The 19,540-nt window shown below is 42.4% G+C and overlaps 1 protein-coding gene across 6 annotated transcripts in view; it reads left to right on the top strand.

Moving 5' to 3' along the window:
* Positions 1–19,540, top strand: part of CFAP61 (cilia and flagella associated protein 61) — a 296,096-nt gene that overhangs the window by 175,351 nt on the left and 101,205 nt on the right. For all 6 annotated transcript variants that reach the window (XM_017883237.1, XM_017883229.1, XM_017883246.1 and 3 more), the window contains 2 exons: positions 9,675–9,773; positions 15,162–15,330. In XM_017883237.1, the coding sequence (XP_017738726.1) occupies positions 9,675–9,773; positions 15,162–15,330 (268 nt within the window). The remainder of the gene's footprint in view (positions 1–9,674; positions 9,774–15,161; positions 15,331–19,540) is intronic.

Here is a 19,540-nt window from a genome sequence, read left to right as displayed (position 1 = left end):
AAACCTATTTCCCCCGTAATTGCTCATTCTAACTAACTTGTATTTATGGGTTTGTTTTCCAAACCACATTTTCTAATTCCTAGCAAATCATATAACTTCTAAGTCACATCATTACTTTGGGGCTTGCAGGGCCTAATTTTTAGGTTATTATTAACATTATATAGTTGAACCCACATTCATAGTATTAGCATGCTAAACGGGACCTAGCAGAAAGCATTTCACAAAGTCTCATGCTTAAACTGTCACCATTAAGAAGGAAGGCCCAAGAAGAAACCTGCCCATGTGGTGTTAATAATGCCTTGCTAATAGCCAGCTTTTGCCCAAAACATAAAGCTCTTCTTTATCTTCCCCCACCAGAAGTGATCCCACTCGTGTTTGAATTCCCATAACCCTCCATGATTCCATCCTTAAGGAACAAATGGATTTGTGTCTTGTATTTTGCCATCTCTCATGTGCAAGGGCTTTCTGGCTTGTCTTTTGATAGCTGCCATCTTGGTATTTACATCTGGTATGTGTTCAGTATATATAAACATATGCTTAAAATGTAAATGTATAATGGTTTTACCTCATAGACATAGATAAAAACATCATTAATCATTTCCCCTAGATTATAAAGGAAAACTCAATTTCATTTTAATCTGTTTTGCCAGAACTCTCAAATTTTATTCTTATCTTTTCAATTGACATTTCAAGAATGGCATGCATTTTCATTTTTTCAGTAAGGATTTATGTGTTTCTTTTGTGATACATAAGTGTTTTATCTGAGATCCTGAATGTCTGCCTAGCCCTTTATCCTGGCCACTACGCCTCTCCCCTGCCAGGTCCCTGAGGACTCCAGAGAGCACCCAGGGCCCTCCAGGCAGACACTTCTACCTTAGTGCCGGGTCCAGTGTTGAGTCACACCCAGACTCAGGGTACCTTACGAGACTTGCTCCTTGCCCCATTTCTCCAGGTCCCATCCTGATTCCTACAGGAGCTCCAGGACCAGGGAGCTCTGACCCACCACCCAAGGTGGAGCCGGGCAAGATGGCACTCAAGAGATAAGTAGGGTCAGGGAGAGAAGTTTTAAGCTCTGTCTTACCCCAGGAACTGCCCACTCCCTTCTGGATGTGCTCAGAATCCTCCATCCCATGCCTCCTCTATAGATCTCTCTCTTCGGTCTCCCCCTGGAGGTCAGAGTGTGTCATGACCAACAACTTTGTGGCCATGGATGCAGCTGCCGTTTAATTTTACTAACAACAAAAATGGATTGAGTACTATTAACACACGCAAACAAACACCCCGTAACTCCTTAATATCATCTGATACCAGTCCGTGTTCAGTTTTCCCAGTGGTCTTAAAATTGTTCTTTTACAGTTAGTTGGTTTGGATAAGGATGCAAACCAGGTCCAAATACTGCATTTGGTTAATGTGCCCCTGAAATCCTTTTAAATATTTAACAATCTCCTGCACTTTTCCCGTTTTCTTAAATTTATTTTGTTGTTAGGTTCTTGCATGTTAGAGAATTTATGATGAAATAATACAATGTGTGGTGTTTACTCCAACCACAACAAACAGTGTTGGTGAGTATTTTAAAAGCAGCACGATGTTAGTAATTGCTAAGCTTCTTTCGCCTCATGTATATTTAAAATCCTCCAAAATAAAAAGTTTTTTAAAAATAAAAAAATTAAATTAATGGCTCAGGACCTTGTCCAAAAGTCTCTTATGATTTACACAGAAAAAAAATATTGCTAAAGAAAGTTAAATTTTTTCAGGGAAAAACTGGTAGATTCTCTTAATCTGCTGTGTACTTACAATAAATATTTTGTGAGGATTTGTTTTGCCTCTAATATTGGAAGTTCACAGAGCTCCCAACTTTTAAACTCCATCTATAGTATTTTATGGCATGTGTTGTTGTTAAGACTGAATTAAATCTGAGTTATTTTTTAACTAGTAGAATATGTAGATAGGTGACATATCTATCATGAGCTAGGATTTATTTTCATTTGGCAAATATTTTTGTCACTGTTTTGAACCATTCAGAAAGCAGAGGTTTTAGTAAATTAAATTGAAACATTTAGATCGATGTGGGGTAATAATTTTTTCTCTACATTATCTATTTGTTCAAATAACAGCATTAATTAAAGCAGTTAATTAAATCACTTGCTTTGGTTGCCTTTGCTATGCCTGCACCCTGCAGACACACACACACAAAATCAGCTAGAAAATAACTAGCGATCGCCTAGCAGGCTGACATGTATCTACTGCCCAGAAGGGTAAGCGCCATGAAAAGTTTTATGTTTCTTTTATCATGTTCACAATAAATTGGCAATGTGACCCTCTTTATTTGAAGGATAAGGATGTTTAGACCTAATTTTGTAGCTGTCCTCCTGAAGCATGGAATGAAACACAATACCTTTTACTTATTTCCCTGGATACCCTAATCCCTCCCTGCTTTACAAGTATCTTTGAGCTGTTCCTCCCTTTGTATCCACAGCAACGTGAAATCCCCACTGGAATTATTTGCTGCGAAAATGCAGGTGCCCTTGTTTAATGTTTCATTGGCTTGAGCACTTAACTTGGAACTTTTTTTTTTTTTTCATGATATGGTGACCTTTGATTTTGAAGCTGAGGGCTCACGGTGATGTTAGATATTGTTTATATACATTAAGCCAGCACCATTAGATCTGAGTTTATCTGTGGTTCTGCTGTTCCTGCCATTTCACTGAATGCATGCCCAAACCCAAGCTGTACTATGTGACCCACTGTTCTATTTGAAGGAACTTTTTGAATATTCATAGGCGATCAAATTCAAAATCAGTCTATTAGAATTATGTATTATAAACTTCATGATTTTAGACTAATACTCTTACATAGTTATAAATTTAAGAAATTAAATATTTAGACATTGCTAAATCAGATTATAGAGAGAACCATTGCAGCAAAAATATGAGGTTGGAGAAAGAAATGAAAATGCTGGTGATATTTTCATATAAAGTCATGAAAGGGCAGGGAACGTTCCCTGAATAGCAAGGAGGTTGATGTTACAAAGAAGGTTGGGGAAGTTTGGTTAGGCCCAGCCGGAAGGATGTTTATGCCACGCTAGGGAATTTGGACTGAACAGTTTGGTAATCAAAACACTTAACATTTATTGAAAATGTACTATGTAGCAGGCAATATTTTAAGCATTTTGCAGACAATGATTCATTTAATCTTCACAGAACCCCTACGAAGCATTAGGTTCTAAAGCCACAGAGAGGTCAAATAACTTGCAAAGGTAAAAAACCTAGAAGTGCTAGAGCTGGGAGTCACACTAAGGCAGTCCGATTTCTGAGACCGGGATCTTAATGAGTCTGTTCTGCAGCTACCTTGGTAAAATCCCTACCAAGAACAAAGGTAGGGATTTTAAAACCAGAAACTGTTGAGATTTTATTTAATTTAAGAAGAGGTTTCCAGTAGCTGTGTGGAAGATGGGCAGAAGAGAGAGACTCATGCCAGAGAGACAAACCCTCTAGACAAAATGGTGAACTAAGGCAGTGTGTTATAGGAGGGCCGGGTTGCAGGGGCGTTCTAGAGATGTGGACAAGGTCAAAGTGATTGGACACAGTGGCCAATGTGGGTAGTGGGAAGGAACCTGAGACTGGCTTCAAAATTCCTAGCTCAAGAGGTGGTTAGTTGGCCAAAGCTTTGATGGAGATAGAGGAGGAGTGGGATGAGGTGACCAAGAGCTCTGTTTGGGCACATACTAAATTTGAGATCCCCTGGAGCATGCCAGTTAGGGCTGATAGGCATTTAGAAATTAGATTGAGAGCTTAGAAGAATCACTGTAGTATAGTACATGTGTAAGAGGAATTAATAGTATAGTAAATGTGTAAGAGGAAGTCCTGGTGGTGGATAACATCATCCACAGAAATAGGCATGAAGCTTGGGAAGCTTGGCTAGGGAGAAATGGACAGAGGAGGAGGAGCTGGTAAAAAAAAAAAGCAGTCATGAAAGAGAGCCTCAATTTAGACCTACTTTCATCCCAGACAGGAGGTTCTGTGGCGACAGCTCCTGGGGGAGGCCTCCTGCATGGTCCCAGCTCTCACTGTTTCCTCCACCCCTGCTCCTTTAGGCCCAGGATCGGTGATGGCACCCACTGCTGCTAGACCCTGGGTACTGCCCTTCCCTCTTTGTCCCTGTAACCCTGCATACACAGCCACATTCATTGAGTAAGGCCTTGTGGAGTCCGCCATCTTTTTTTTTTTTGGCCTGGATCCTGACTAATAAGGATCTTCTCCTATCCCCACCTCATTCTTCCTCCATGAGTCAACGAAAATAGAGACCTCTAGTTGCCTCCCAGTATTCATTCTGCACTTGGTGACAAAACCCTGGGAACTGTGGTTCTTGGAAACATCACTGTGTTTTCTTTGAAAAACTACATTTTCCAGACTCCCTGCTGCTCCCTGGCCATGTCACTGAGTTCTGGCTAGGTAAGCAGAAACGTGGGACTTTCAGGAAGGCTCCTTAACAGGCAGCCCTCTATGCCCTTTTCTCCTTCCTCTGCCTGTAATGTGGCTGTGATGGCTGGAGCTCCAGGAGCCACCTTGAACCCGAGGTGACCCTGAAAATGGAAACCACACATGGAGAAGCACAGAAGCAGGTCACAGGCCCAGGTGACTCCGTGGATCCGTCCTATCAGCACAAGGCTGGTGATGTCCAAGTGTCTTAAGTATAGTTTTAAGAGAAATTTGCTCTCAGAGGGACTGAGAGAGAGAGAAGAGGAACTTGAAGAGGAGACAGGGTTAATGGGGAGACACATCTCTTCTGACTCAGGGGAATGGAAGAATGCTCTAGATATGGTAAGAAGGAAACATAAAAATGCCTGGTGACCAGTCCTCATTTTCTTTATGACATAGGGGATGTGCTCACCTGAGGATGAGGAAGGGGGATAGTAGGGATAAAAGAGGGGTTACAGTAGAGAACTTGAAGGCTGGAGAAAGGCCCAGAATAGCAACAATGAAGAATGCAAAAAGATTTTAACTTGGGCTAAAGAAAAAGAGTGGAAACCTGTTTTTTAATGTATTAAAATTCAAAAAATGCCTCTATCCCCCCAAAAATTTTTGTACTATATCATGATGGATTAGGTTTTTTTAAAACTATTTTGTTTTTTGGGGGAAATTTTAAATTGTACAACAGCATAATTTAGGATAATGCAGTGTGGTAGTTTGGTAATTTATAAATCATTTGATTCATGTTGTTCAGTAATTCAAATGATTCAAAACCAAAGGGATTGTCTTTGTAGTAAAAGATATAGCTGGGTAATTATTAAGCCTTCTATTTACATAGAGATGTAAAAAAGGACTATATATAACTATTATTGGTATAACATAAACCACATTTCTATCACATAACACCCAAAGCTGGGATAAATTTTAACTGCATGTGAGTATAAACACTTAATATTATTAGCATTTTCCATTAAATGGTAATAAATCAGAGACAAGTAATCAGTGTGCACTTGTAGACTGTCAGCCATAAGTAGCTGGGTTAATTGTGACCTTTATGTTATTTGAAGATGTTCAAATTTTTTATTCCTATTATTAGAGGATAAGATGTGCTCAGTTTTCTTCTTATCAAATAAGAATATTCATTCTTAAATGACACTCATCCTTAGAGACTTTAGAGCAAAACCTCTCATAATATTGAGCTATTTTTAAATGTCAGGTTCAGTTGAGTTTATTGCATTTCTGGCCTGCACCATCACCAAAAGTCTCCTGCTTTTAGTGCTACTTAACAGATTGTCAGTAAATTGATAGCAGTTCCACATTTGGAACATTTCCAATCTTCTCATGGGAAAGGAGGGCAGGTGTTTCTCTCTGACTTGGTGAAGGCTTCTTTTTTGGCATTTGGTTGATTGAAGGGGAGGTGTGAACTAAGAAGAGATTTTAGAAAAAAAAAATCTCATCAGCATGAACCCTATGAAAAGATCAGCTCACCATAAAATTTTACTGACTTTAACTAGGGGGTGGATTTGCAGCAAGAGCATCTTGAATCCTGATGAACAAACATGGAGTGAACCTTGAGCATGTGAGTTCTTCGGAGGCCTCTACTCAGGTGCACTTTACCTGTAGAACTGGTTAGAGGGAGTACTGTGGGTGCCTGGGGCAGGGCACTGCCTGAGGCCAGCAGGCCTGGCTTTCATAGCTGGCACTGCTTATGAGCTTTGTAACCTGGAACAAATTACTTACCATTTCCAACCTTGATTTTCTTACATATGAAATGTGGATTAGAAAAACCAGCCTCTCCCCTACCCCCAGCATAAATTGTATAGAAGATTAATCTCTGTATGAATGCCTATGAATGTGCCTTGGGCTCTGGAAAGCCTGATGCAAATATAAAGCAATTTTGCTCTTAAAAAGGAACCCTCTAGAATTTCTTCCCAGATGGCACTTTTTGGTATCCTGATTTGACTAACTGTGTGTATCTGAATGTAATAAAGCTAATGTCAGCTGATGGGAATTAGATGACCTTTGGATCCCTCTGAACAATTTGAGGTCTACAGGACAGTACAGGCAGAGGTAAGGTGAGAGGATGCTGCCTCCAGACTTACTAGCTATATGGTTATATTAGTCTGTTCTCAATGCTGCTGATAAAGACATACCTGAGACTGGACCTTTTACAAAAGAAAGAGGTTTAATGGACTTGCAGTTCCACGTGGCTGGGGAGGCCTCACGATCATGGTGGAAGGCAAGGAGGAACAACTCACGTCTTACATGGATGGCAGCAGGCAAAGAGAGAGCTTGTGCAGGGAAACTCTCATTTTTAAAACCATCATATCTCGTGAGACTAATTCACTATGACAAGAACAGCATGGGAAAAACCTGCCTCCATGATTCAGTTACCCCCCAATAGGTCCCTCCCGCAACACATGGGAATTATGGGAGCTACAAGATGAGATTTGGGTGGAGACACAGAGCCAAACCATATCATTCTGCCCCTGACCCCTCCCAAATCTCATGCCTTCACACTTCAAAACCCATCATGCCTTCTCAACAGTCCCCCAAGTCTTTTTTTTTTTTTTTTTTAGATGGAGTTTCACTCTTGTTGCCCAAGCTGGAATGCAATGGTGTGATCTTGACTCATTCCAACCTCTGCCTCCCCAGTTCAAGTGATTCTCCTGCCTCAGCCTGCCAAGTAGCTGGGATTACAGGCATGCGCCACCACATCTGGCTAATTTTGTATTTTTAGTAGAGATGGGGTTTCACCATGTTGGTCAGGCTGGTCTCAAACTCCTGACCTCAGGTGATCCACCTGCTGTGGCCTCCCAGAGTGCTGGGATTACGAGCCACTGTGTCTGGCCCCCCAAAGTCTTAACTCATTATAGCATTAACTCAAAAGTCCACAGTCTAAAGTCTCATCTGAGGGCAAGTCCCTTCTGCCTATGAGCCTGTAAAATCAAAAGCAAGTTAGCTACCTCCTAGATACAGTGGGGGTAGAGGCATTGGGTAAATATAGCCATTCCAAATTAGAGAAATTGGCCAAAACAAAGGGGTTACAGGCTCCATGCGAGTCCAAAATCCAGTGGGGCAGTCAAATCCTAAAGCTCCAAAATGAACTCCTTCGACTCCATGTCTCACATTCAGGTCATGCTGATGCAAGAGGTGGGTTCCCATGGTCTTGGGCAGCTCCACCCCTGTGGCTTTGCAGGGTACAGCTTCCCTTCTGGCTGTTTTCACGGGCTGGCATTGAGTGTCTGTAGCTTTTCCAGGCACACAGTGTAAGCTGCTGGTAGATCTACCATTCTGGGGTCTGGAGGACAGTGGCCCTCTTCTCACAGCTCCACTAGGCAGTGCCCCAGTAGAGACTCTGTGTGGGGGCCCTGACTCCACATTTCTCTTCCACACTGCCCCAGCAGAAGTTTTCCCTGAGAGCCCTGCCCCTGCAGCAAACTTCTGCTTGGACATCCAGGCATACCCATACATCCTCTGATATCTACGCGGAGGTTCCCAAACCTCAATTCTTGACTTCTGTGTACTCACAGGCTCAACACCATGTGGAGGCTGCCAAGGTTTGAGGCTTGTACCCACTGAAACCATGGCCTGAGCTCTACATTAGCCTCTTTCAGCCATGAATGGAGCATCTGGGATGCAGGGCACCAAGTCCCTACGCTGCACCCAGCATGCTCAACCCACAAAACCACTTTTTCCTCCTGGGCCTCCAAGTCTGTGATGGGAGGGGCTGCCATGAAGACCTCTGACATGTCCTGGAGACATTTTTTCCATTGTCTTGGGGATTAACATTCAGCTCCTTGTTACTTATGCACATTTCTGCAGCTGGCTTGAATTTCTCCTCAGAAAATGGGATTTTCTTTTCTATTGCATTGTCAGGCTGCAAATTTTCCAAACTTTTATGCTCTGCTTCCCTTATATAATTAAATGCTTTTAACAGCACACAGGTCACCTCTTGAATGCTTTGGTGCTTAGAAATTTCTTCTGCCAGATACCCTAAATCATCTCTCTCAAGTTCAAAGTTCCACAGATCTCTAGGGCAGGGACAAAGTGCCACCAGTCTCTTCGCTAAAACATAACAAAAGTCACCTTTACTCCAGTTCTCAAAAAGTTCCTCATTTCCATCTGAGACCACCTCATTCTGGACTTTACTGTCCATATTGCTCTCAGCATTTTGGGCAAAGCCATTCAGCAAGTCTCTAGGGAGTTCCAAACTTTCCCACATTTTCTCATCTTCTGAGTCCTCCAAACTGTTCCAACCTCTGCCTGTTACCCAGTTCCAAAGTCACTTCCACATTTTTGGGTATTTTTTCAGCAGTGCCCCACTCTACTGGTACCAATTTACTGTATTAGTCCATTCTTGTGCTGCTGATAAAGACATACCCAAGACTGGGCAATTTACAAAAAAAAAGAAGTTTAATGGATTTACTGTTCCACGTGGCTGGGGAGGCCTCACAATCATGGTGGAAGGCAAAGAGAATAAGTCACGTTTTACATGGGTGGCAGCAGGCAAAGAGAGAGCTTGTGCAAGGAAACTCCCATTTTTAAAACCATCAGATCTCATGAGACTTATTCACTATCATGAGAACAGCATGGGAAAGCCCTGCTCCCATGATTCAATTACCTCTCACTGGGTCCCTCCCACAACACGTGGGAATTATGATGAGATTTGAGTGGGGACACAGAGTCAAACTATACCAATGGTCTTTGCAAATTACTCGCTTCAGTTCCACCTAAAAAAAATAGGGATAATAGTATTACTGACCTGACTGGATTGCTGTAAGGACTACATGGCATAATGCGCCATGCAAAATGCTTGACTGGAAGCAGTCATCCGGGTTGAGCTGCAATTGTTATGCTTCCAAGCAGTTTATTATTAATAGAAGTAGTCTAAAATTTAAACTTTATACTAAATTTACCTCTCTCCCAATTTGTTTTATTTAGTTTTACTTTGAAAAGCACATTTTAAAACCTGTCTCATTACTAATGTGTAGCTTTTGGAAGATTCTACAGTTAGCAGCTCCAGCGCCATCTTCCTTTTTTCCTTGAAATGGTTGGTTCTATTTGAAGGTTCGTGCAAAGAATTAGTAGCTCCAAAAACAATTCAACAATTGGATGACACGAGATATAAAGTTAAATTGAATTATGATAAACTTTTGCTAAATTGCACTTAACTGCTTATTCTTTTCATTTTCTTTTCTTTAGCTCTCACTTGAAGTTTAATAATCTTACCCTGATTTCAACTCATGGACTCCCAGGAAAAAAACTTCTGGACACTGAACAAAGGAAATTTTTAGCCAGCGAGTATGAATTTTATTTGCTTTTTCATTCTGAGGCCTAAATGTTCTACTCTTTGTGCAGTCTACTTAATGCTAAATAGTAGATTTCAGATTGGAAAAGGAGAAGTGGTGGGGCTTTTCTCCTGGAGTTCAGGCATCACTTAGGAGATACAAGTACCAGTGTGTTCACAAGCAAGTGGCCAAGACTGGCAGGCCAGGGCCACTAGTTTGTATCTGTGGGAAGACATCTGCCCTGTTCCAAACAATTGGGGTGGAGCCTACAGACCCAGCCAGCCCTGCCTTTGGGCTCTGAGTGACACTACGGGGCAATTGAGGTTGGTGACTACATTTACATCCAACAGGGCACCTCACTGGGATATGGATCCCACAGCTACCCTGGCCATTTGTACTCAGCAACTGATCAGGCAAAGAACTTCCATGCCAGTCTGCGTGAGCTTTATTGTCTTCATCCCAATAGAATCACTATTTGACAACATCTGTTCTGGAAAATACCATGTCTTTATCACACGGCTTTCATTCATTTTAATTTCCTGTAGCAAAACATGGGTCCAAGAAATATAGTTTTTCTGCCTTTAGAAACAAGCTCCTAGTTTTCCAATAAGGAGGAAGGAAATTGTTCCCTCCCAGGGGATTCATTTTAGATTCCATGATGAAGGGACCCTCTTTCCTCCGTGAAAAAGAGTTGTTCTGCCCTCAAACAGTGAGAAAAAAACCACAACTTCCTTGCCAGCAGCACCGGGTTCATTTCCACTTAATAATTTTATCAGACTATAGACTTTTTCTTGAAGGATGTCATTATGGTACCAAAAAGGGCATGGGTTTGAGCCAGGAGGATGTGGATTCAGATCCTGCCCCTGCCACCAAGGACCTGAGCAAGGAATTTCATTTCTCTGAGCTTTGCTTTTTTTAATCATGAGCAGTACATGAGAAGCCAAGCTTGCTGGATTTTTTGTTAAAATTAACATAACACCAACTTCTGGCCAAGAACACATTCCCTCCATTTCCCTCTTTCTAAATTACATGATTCCCAGGAAATGCTGATTTTATTGGCAGATGTCTTAAGAGGAACTTAATTCCACGAGCGTAGTGAAAGTTTCCCTCAATCCCATGTTGGGTGTGTGTCAGGAGAAAACAGCTACTAAGGGGGCTTTCTGCAGGTGTGACACTGCATGGGCAGACTGAGTAGGTGGAAGCCCCTGGTGTCCCTGCTGCTGTCCCTGCCTCCACATTCTCAGCACAGCAGCCAGAGAAAAGGCTGCAGAAAGCTGGCTCAGATCACATCGCTTCCTCACAGCCCAGAACGGCACTATCCAATATGGTGGCCACTAGCCACGTGTATTTAAATTTAAATTATTAAAATTAAATGAGATGAAAAGTCGGCGCCTCAGCCACATTAGCCACATGTCGCCACTGGCTACCATATTGGACAGAACAGATAAGAACAGTTTCATCATCGCAGAACATGCTGTGCTGCTTCATCATCGCAGAACGTGCTGTGCTGCTCCAGCCTAAACTCTGTCTCTGTCTACTTAATTATCCAGCCTCACCTTTTATTATTTTTGCCCTTTTTCTCCCCATTTGAGCCACACCAGCCTCCTCGATGTTCCTCAGATGCAACAGGCAAGTCCCCACCTTGAGGTCTCTGCTTTTCTCTCTTAAATGTCACCTTTTCTATGGGGTCTATCCTGACCACCCCATCCATTTGCAGCCAACACCCCAGCACACTCCAGTCCCTCATACTCTGCTGTGTTTTTTTCTTGCTACGTAAATCCTCCTAAATATTGTATTATTTGCCTTCTGAAATAATGCTTATGTTTATATTCAGAATCCATCAACTATAATATACACTCCACAAGGGCAGAAATTTTTGCTTTTTTATTCATTGATTCATTGATGTATACTCAATACCTGGGACAGTCCTTGGCACACAGCAGATGCCCAGTAAATAATGTGGAACAGAGGAAAGTTACCTCCAGAAATACCCGAAAACTCCTCTCAAGCAAGTATGAGGGACTAAATAACACAGCCAGACCCCTTTGCATGGGTAATTGCATGTCATCATATTTCTTAGAAACCACATATTTCAGTAAGATTGAACCATAAATAGGAGATGCCTTTCAAATGGTCCTCATAACCCCAATAAAGGAAATTATCTCTGATCATGGGGTTTCAAACTGAAAGGTGCAAATGACATTCATAAATTTAGTAATTTAAAACCCTGATTCCAAATACTAATTTTGAACTTGTTAACCAGTGTTTTAATTTATTATTGTTAGAATTTTTGAACCATTCCTGTCTTCTTTCCCACCCCCCACATCCAGCCTCTTGTGGAGGTGCTAATGGCATGTCTGTGATGGAGCCGAAAGGAAGGCGGTGGGAGAGGAGGAACAGGAAGCACGAGAAATCCACTAATTGGACAATCAGCACTGATTAATTCGAAGTTAATTGTGATAGTCCTTTTTCTAGGAGTGTCACAATTAATCTTTTATGAGAATTTCTAAGGTTCTTTCCAGCTTGGAAGAGTCATGACTCCATGAGGTACAGGTCTCCACTGACTCATCTGTGGCCCCCAGAGCTTGCTTCTAATTGCACACCTGGAGCTTTGGACTAGGCTTTTGACCATGAGGTTGGGGGCACTATAACCTAGAGCAAGCTGCTACTCATCTATGCGCTTTCCAGAAATTTCCCCATTCTCCATTTTTGCTTTTTTTTCTCCTCCTTATTATCTGTCTTCAGAACTTTGTATGAAGACAGTCTTTCACATTAGTTTTGAGTCACGGTCGAGCTCACTTGAGAAACGTGAAGTTTCACTGATGTGCCTTCTTTGGTGCCTTCCCTCTTTTCGGGCAAAGCCTAGTGGAGGTATTTCTCTTACCACCAAGCCATGAGTCAGGCCCTGCTATGTTAGAATATTAAAGCTTATTCATTCTACTTAAAACATAATTTTGGAAAAATATCACTTACAGTCTTTAATATATAGTTTCACTCACCTGGTGAGGAAATTAAGGAAGGTCCAGAATGGATAGTAATATCCAGAATGGGTAGCAATCACTTATACAATGATATTTTAAACTGAGAAATGGCCAGGTAATCCCAGCACTTTGGGAGGCCAAGGCGAGAATATTGCTTGCACCCAAGAGTTGAAGACCAGCCTGGGCAACATAGGGAGAGTCCCATTTCTACAAAAAATTTAAAGTTAGCCAGGCATGGTAGCTTGCACCTATGGTCCCAGCTGCTCAAGAGTCTGAGGTGGGAGGATAGCTTGGGCCCAGGAGGGGAAGGCTACAGTAAGCCATGATTGTACCACTGTGCTCTAGGCTGGGTGACAGAGTGAGATCTTGTCTCAAATAAGTAAATAAAATCATTCAGTGTAGTAACATATTGTAACAGCAATCACCCCACATTCTTCAACACTTCCTTTTGTAAAGGACTTAGTAAAGTTCCTAAAAATCAGTGGTCCCCAATGCCATTCCCACTGGACAGAGCTTCACATTTTAACTGTCAAATATGCATTCTGACGTGATCAATGCTACTGTCCTACTGTCATTAAAAATATCATTGTCTTCACCTTCCACAAATTTCCCCTGAGAGCCTTTGTCTTTGGGCACAGCCTCATAAAACGAATCCCTGTGCGCTAACTGTATTTAACTTTTCCTCATCGTGGCTGGCTTACAGTAGGGATCTGGAGCAGATAAGAACAGTCTTTCATGGGTCTCTCACAAATGTGGGAAGCCATGACATTTCCTGTATTCCTATAAAGCTAGCGAAATGGTTTTTATAAGAGAACTTCCTCTCACTATCCATTATTTTCCTGTGATAGGCCAGTCCCTGATTTTCTTTTCTTATTAAGAAAAAATTTTCTTGTTTTTAAGTTGTTTCACAGAGCCCTTTCACAGGTCCTGTAACAAGGTCTAATATGGCCCCATGACTAGAATTCTCTTTGTGTGGTAAGGCCAGGCTTATGTGCAGATCAAAAAGAAGAAATGTTCTGTCATTACCGCTTCAGAATCTTGTTTGCCTCCAAAGAGAGTAAGCAGGGTTCTGTCTCATTAATATTATTTAGAATAATACTCTTCACATATGCATCCCACCTAACAAAGCAGCCTGTCTTACATTCTCACAGTCACTCCTTATAGCGGTCAGCGGTGGAGGCACATAGGGAGAGCTCATTCTCCCGTGTTAAGAGGTGAGGTAACTGAAGATAGCAGGGGGACACAGAGTCCAGGCTTGTCAGCAACACAGAGCATGGCAGGGTTCTTTTTGAAGAGGTCTGTGCTACCAAGCACAGAAGTGGCGTGTGCCTCTAGTCCCAGCTACTCAGGAGGCTGAGGCAGGAGGATCACTTAAGCCCAGGAGTTTGAGACCAGCTTGGGCAACATAGCGAGATCCTGTCTCTAAAAATGAATAAATAAATAGATGAATAAATACAAATTTTAATGTTTTTATATTGAGATAAAGGAAGAAAAGAATCATATAGCCTAAATTAAAAGAAGCACTTAATGTCCTATTACCTTAGACTCTCAGTATTCAGAGCAGAATCACTAAAAGGTGGTTTACCTGAGGTCAATCCTTTCAGAAAATTCTGGAAACAACCCTCACAAAACTCTTTAAATAAACCCAAAGCCACAAGAAACTCACTCTTAATAATATTACGTGAAAGCACTCAAACTCTGCAACAGAGCCCAGAAAATGAAAGCCAGTGCAGCCATAGCACCCTGAAGCCACGGCATGAATGACCGTTCTGGGCCTGCTGGCCATGGAAGTCTCTGTTCCTGGAAAATCACCTCTGCCCTGAAGAGTGAATCCCAAAGTCTCCAGGGAGTGTACTTGCTGCGAACGTAACTCCCTAATTGCTATATTCTTTAAGTAAAATGGATTTTGTTGTTTTGGCAGGAAGCCATACGCTAATTCTCAGAATGAGTCATTACTGAAAAGTATTAGCGAATAGGAAGGGTTCTCGGTATTCAAGGATTCTGACCCCTGGCTTTGCGAATCCTCAACAATGTCACTTTCTTCCTTCTCATTCCGTTTGAGGCTGTGGCCAATACACCAATTTAACAACTAAAGTAAATTTACAACCACTATGAAATAGAAGCAGAAGAAAGGTATAATATGAGTGATTTCACACACACACACACACACACACACACACACACACACCTCCCACCCAGTTGCGGGCTGACCTAAGCCAGGTGGAACAATTTAACTTTAATGGGACGATGTCAATTTGTGACTGTTTCATAATGAAAAATCTCCTAGTATCAGTCCTGGTAAACTCACAGCAAGAACACAGACTCAGCCCACTAGGGGACTTGAACCAGCTCACCAGATGTCTAATTAATGCCCGCTGTCAGCTGCTCAAATGTCACTTATGGAGCTTCTCTCTTTGCAGCCACTGTTTTAATAATAAAGATTATGCGCTGATGTCACTGTGCTCCTGGGTTAATGTCGTGGTGGGCAGAATGACCGGCATAGACCGAGCAGCCAAGCACGTTGTGCTTTCCACAGGCGAGATCGTGCTCTACGACCACCTCATCCTCTGCACCGGGCAGCAGTACCAGGTAAGGCCGGGCACAGGGGGTGCAAGCCATGTGTCTGGAGAGCTCCATGAGAGCCATTCATATGTTTACTGGGGCACACACTCTCTGGGTAAAGAGCATCCCTCTGCCTGGACAGCTGCTGCTCTAAATTCATAAAAGCACCCTTCAGGGCCCGCACACATAACCAGAATTATGTCCGCAAACCCTCGCAGAAACCCATTCCAAGAAAAACATTCTGCTCAAGGATAAAAATCACAACAAGTTGGAGAAATGTCATTCTTTAAGCTGTTGTCCAAAAGTCTAACACGTACTGCTCGCCCTAGCAGGATCCAGACGCAACCAGGCATGCATTTGTGGTAAATTATGCCTCAAGAGGCTAACATTTGGCTGTGGCAATGGGCTCTCGCAAAAGTATTGCAAACACGTGCACCTTCTGTCAACCCTTATTTTATTTTGTCTCTCGGTTATGAAAATAGGAAATCTGATTGATTGGTTTCCCAGTGTCCATGCTTTCCTTTCAGTTAAACTCTCCAGCCACATTTGAGTAAAGCATTGTGGGATACACCGAAGCTGTTCAATGTCTCAGGGCAGCAGATTTTAATATTCCACTTTGTAGTACGCATGAGTGTTTCATGTAAGGTATTTCTCTAGTGACAAGAGGCTTACTCTGTAACTCAAGGATGAGGTCCTCGACCAAGTTTGTGAAACCCATGATCCATGGGCCCAAGGTGGCTTTCAATGTGGCTCAACACAAATTTGTAAATTTCTTAAAACATTATGACTGTTTTTTGCAGTTTATTTTCTTCAGCTCATCAGCTATCTTTAGTGTTTGTGTATTTTATATGTGGTCCACGATGATTCTTCTTCTTTCAGTGTGGCTCAGGGAAGCCAAAAGATTAGACACCCCATTTAGACCATCTTGTGAACGGTTGTGGATTCGATGCGGGCCTGTGTATGACAGATTTCCTTGACATCGCCAAGCACAGAGGAGGCAGCGCATGAAGGAGACAGGGTCTCCACCCAGGGGATTGTCACAGAATGTGCTCAGCAGCTCTGAGCATCACTTGCCCTGTATTTTCTGCCTTGGCTGCACATTGAGATGACCTGGGTGCTTTGAAAATGCATCCATGCCTAGGCTCCGCCCCCAGAGGTTGTTTTAATTATTCTAGGGTGGGGCCCAGTCGTCAGTATTTTTTTAGTGCCCCACATGCTCCTAAGCTAAAGCTGAGAACCACAAGCTTGCACTTTCTTGACTAAGAATTCCTCATCTACACTTTAGAAAAGCACCTCTCAAACTGTGCTCTGCACATGAATCCCCTGTGCTTCTTGAAATGCACATTAGGAGCAGGAGGTCATGGAATGGGGAGCCTGAGATGCTACATTTTCTTTTCTTTTTTCTTCCTTCCTTCCTTTTTCCCTTCCTTCCTTCTTTCCTGTACTTTTAATTCCATTTATTGTTTGATGAGTCTATTCCTGTGCCATAAGTTTCCATTTCTTCAGTTTCTTCTGGGCTGTCTTTTTCTTCTGTGCAGCCTTTTCTGGTTTAGGAACAATGTGTTCCTTTTCAATAAGCTTCATCTCATTGTGGCAGGCAGAGCTTACACATGGATTAACCTGACCCTGAGCTCTGTGAGTCTGGCCGCACATCTTGGGTACTTTGTTCACCTGGCTATGCTCAATGACCAGAGAATCTACATGTAAATCCTTATGTTCAGCGTGGCTCTCTGCATTTTTAAGCATGTGCAGCAAACATTCAGCACTCTTTTTGGGCCACTGACCTTGTGTCCAGTCCCACTGTTTGGCCTGGACACGCCTACCAACTCCACCTTTGTAACGTCAGAATGGTACACATTGTCTCTATAAAGTGACATCTTTCAGATACTGAAAGATTTCTGTCTGGTTTAATGTTTTAACAAGTAAGAGGAACACTTAAATATCAAAACGAAGTATCCCTGCAGTAAATATTTATCCTTTAACCATAAAAATATGGTATGCTCTTCATATATGCATACCCTGATGGCCTGGGCAGTTTCACAGGTGTTCAGTGAACACAAAGATTTGAACCTCTCGATTTGCCTGAGGTTCACATTTTCACAGATTGTCAGACCACTTAGGGGAACAGGAAGATGCTACATTTCTAACAAGCTCCGAGGTGAGGCCGATGCTGCTGGTGAATGAACAACCCTTTGAGTAGCTTGGATCAACCTCTGAAGAATTTCTTTCCGCTCCTCCGCTCCCCTCCCATCCCTCCCCTCCCGTCCCCTCTCCTCTCCTCTCCCCTTCCTTCCTCTCCTCTCCATTCCTCACTCCCCTCCCCTTTCCTCCCCTCCCCTCCTCTCCTCTGCTCTCCTCTCGATTCTCAAAAGGTATAAAAGGATATTTTTATGGTTAAAGGATAAATATTTACTGCAGGGATACTTCGTTTTGATATTTAAGTGTTCCTCTTACTTGTTAAAACATTAAACCAGACAGAAATACCATGCACCCCCTCAGCTTATCTCCCTGTCACCTGCCTGCCAGGTTCCAGCTGCTGCTGCGACTGCGTACTTTGGAAACTGAGTGGAAGACCCAGCCAACTGCCCAGAGCCTCGGGCATCTGCCCATGTGTGCCCAGCTGCCCCTGCAGCTTTAGTCTGTGCACATTAAGCTCTTGCCCTTTTTACAACGAAAAAAAAAAATGAAATGAAGAAGTGATAAAGGGAGTTCCAATTTAATTTTTCCAGAAGGACATAAAATCAAAGTACATAGAGTGATACAGAAAGGGCAGCTGAATTCACTGGGGAGCTTTTCTCCCCCTTTCCCCATTCTCTTCAACTCTCTCCTGGTTTTGTCCCAATTTTGTGATTTTCTAAAAAACAAAATAATGAAAACAGAGCTTAAACCCAAAGCAAGAAGACAACCCTTTATAAAATGTAATTACAAACCGTAGCTTCTAACCAGACCTTTTAAATGGCACACCTCACTCTAAATTGTTGTATAATGTTTTAATATCCAAATGCACATCACTATTTTTTATTACAAAAATCCATGCACAAGGTAAAATACTACATTGCACTGCAGGGCTGAGCATAAGGAGAGCTGGTCTCTCTCCCAGCCCACTCTTCCTCCCAGCTCTTTCCAGAAGCAACCAGTTTGAAGCATTTCTTTTCTCAGTTTTTCAGTGGCTATCTGCATAACTCCAAATACAGTAATATGTTTATAGAATGTTTTTCCTTGCTCTGTCAACTTCAGACATTATCTACAACCTCTCCATTTTCAAAGATGGAGATTTAGCTGGCTCACTTTCTGGACTCTGTAACTCCTTCTCCACCCCTCCAATCCATTTGATCATTTTTGTTGGCAAACACACTCTGGTTTTGAAAACCCCTCCGAGATCACAGGGCCACTCTCCATGACTCATGGACAGTCATGGAGTAGCAGAGAGATGCCTGCCCCAGGCCTGGATTTGAGGAACCTCATAAATAGGAAGAACAAAAATGTACCAACTCAAAATCAAATGAGTTTGGTGTTGAGCATGAGAAGACTGTGGCACGGACTGTTCATGGGTCGGGGGTCACTAGCAGCTGGCAGGTAGGGCAGGTACTTCCAAGCAAGCGAGAAGAAGAGCTGGGACTGCAGTATACAGTGAGCTTGATGTGGGTTGGCAATGTGACATTGTCTCCAAAGGGGTTAATCATGTCTTAGACTGGGTCAGTAATAGTGTGGCATCCAGAATGATGCAGCCCAGGTGAGAGCCTTCTACACACAGCGGGGAGGAATCCACACCAGTACTGTACCTCCCAGTAAGAGACCTGAGAAAGACACTCCCCCATGTCATTTGACATCACCTACTATAAAGAGATCTCACTTTTGAGAATGATTACAGGGGAAAATAAAAGCATGCAGTCAAAGAAAACTGGCTGTTTTCAACAAAAAAAGAGAATTTTAGACCAATATCCCTGATGAACATCGAAGCAAAAATTCTCAATAAAATACTGGCAAACCGGATTCAGCAGCACATCAAAAAGCTTATCCACCATGATCAAGTGGGCTTCATCCCTGGGATGCAAGGCTGGTTCAACATTCGCAAATCAATAAACGTAATCCAGCATATAAACAGAACCAAAGACAAGAACCACATGATTATCTCAATAGATGCAGAAAAGGCTTTTGACAAAATTCAACAGCCCTTCATGCTAAAAACGCTCAATAAATTCGGTATTGATGGAACGTACCTCAAAATAATAAGAGC

The sequence above is a fragment of the Rhinopithecus bieti genome, unplaced genomic scaffold (assembly GCF_001698545.2).
Source record: "Rhinopithecus bieti isolate Rb0 unplaced genomic scaffold, ASM169854v2 scaffold_641, whole genome shotgun sequence".
Classification (NCBI taxonomy): domain Eukaryota; kingdom Metazoa; phylum Chordata; class Mammalia; order Primates; family Cercopithecidae; genus Rhinopithecus; species Rhinopithecus bieti.
Note: the sequence above shows the minus strand (reverse complement) of the source record. Positions and strands in the feature narration are given on the sequence as shown.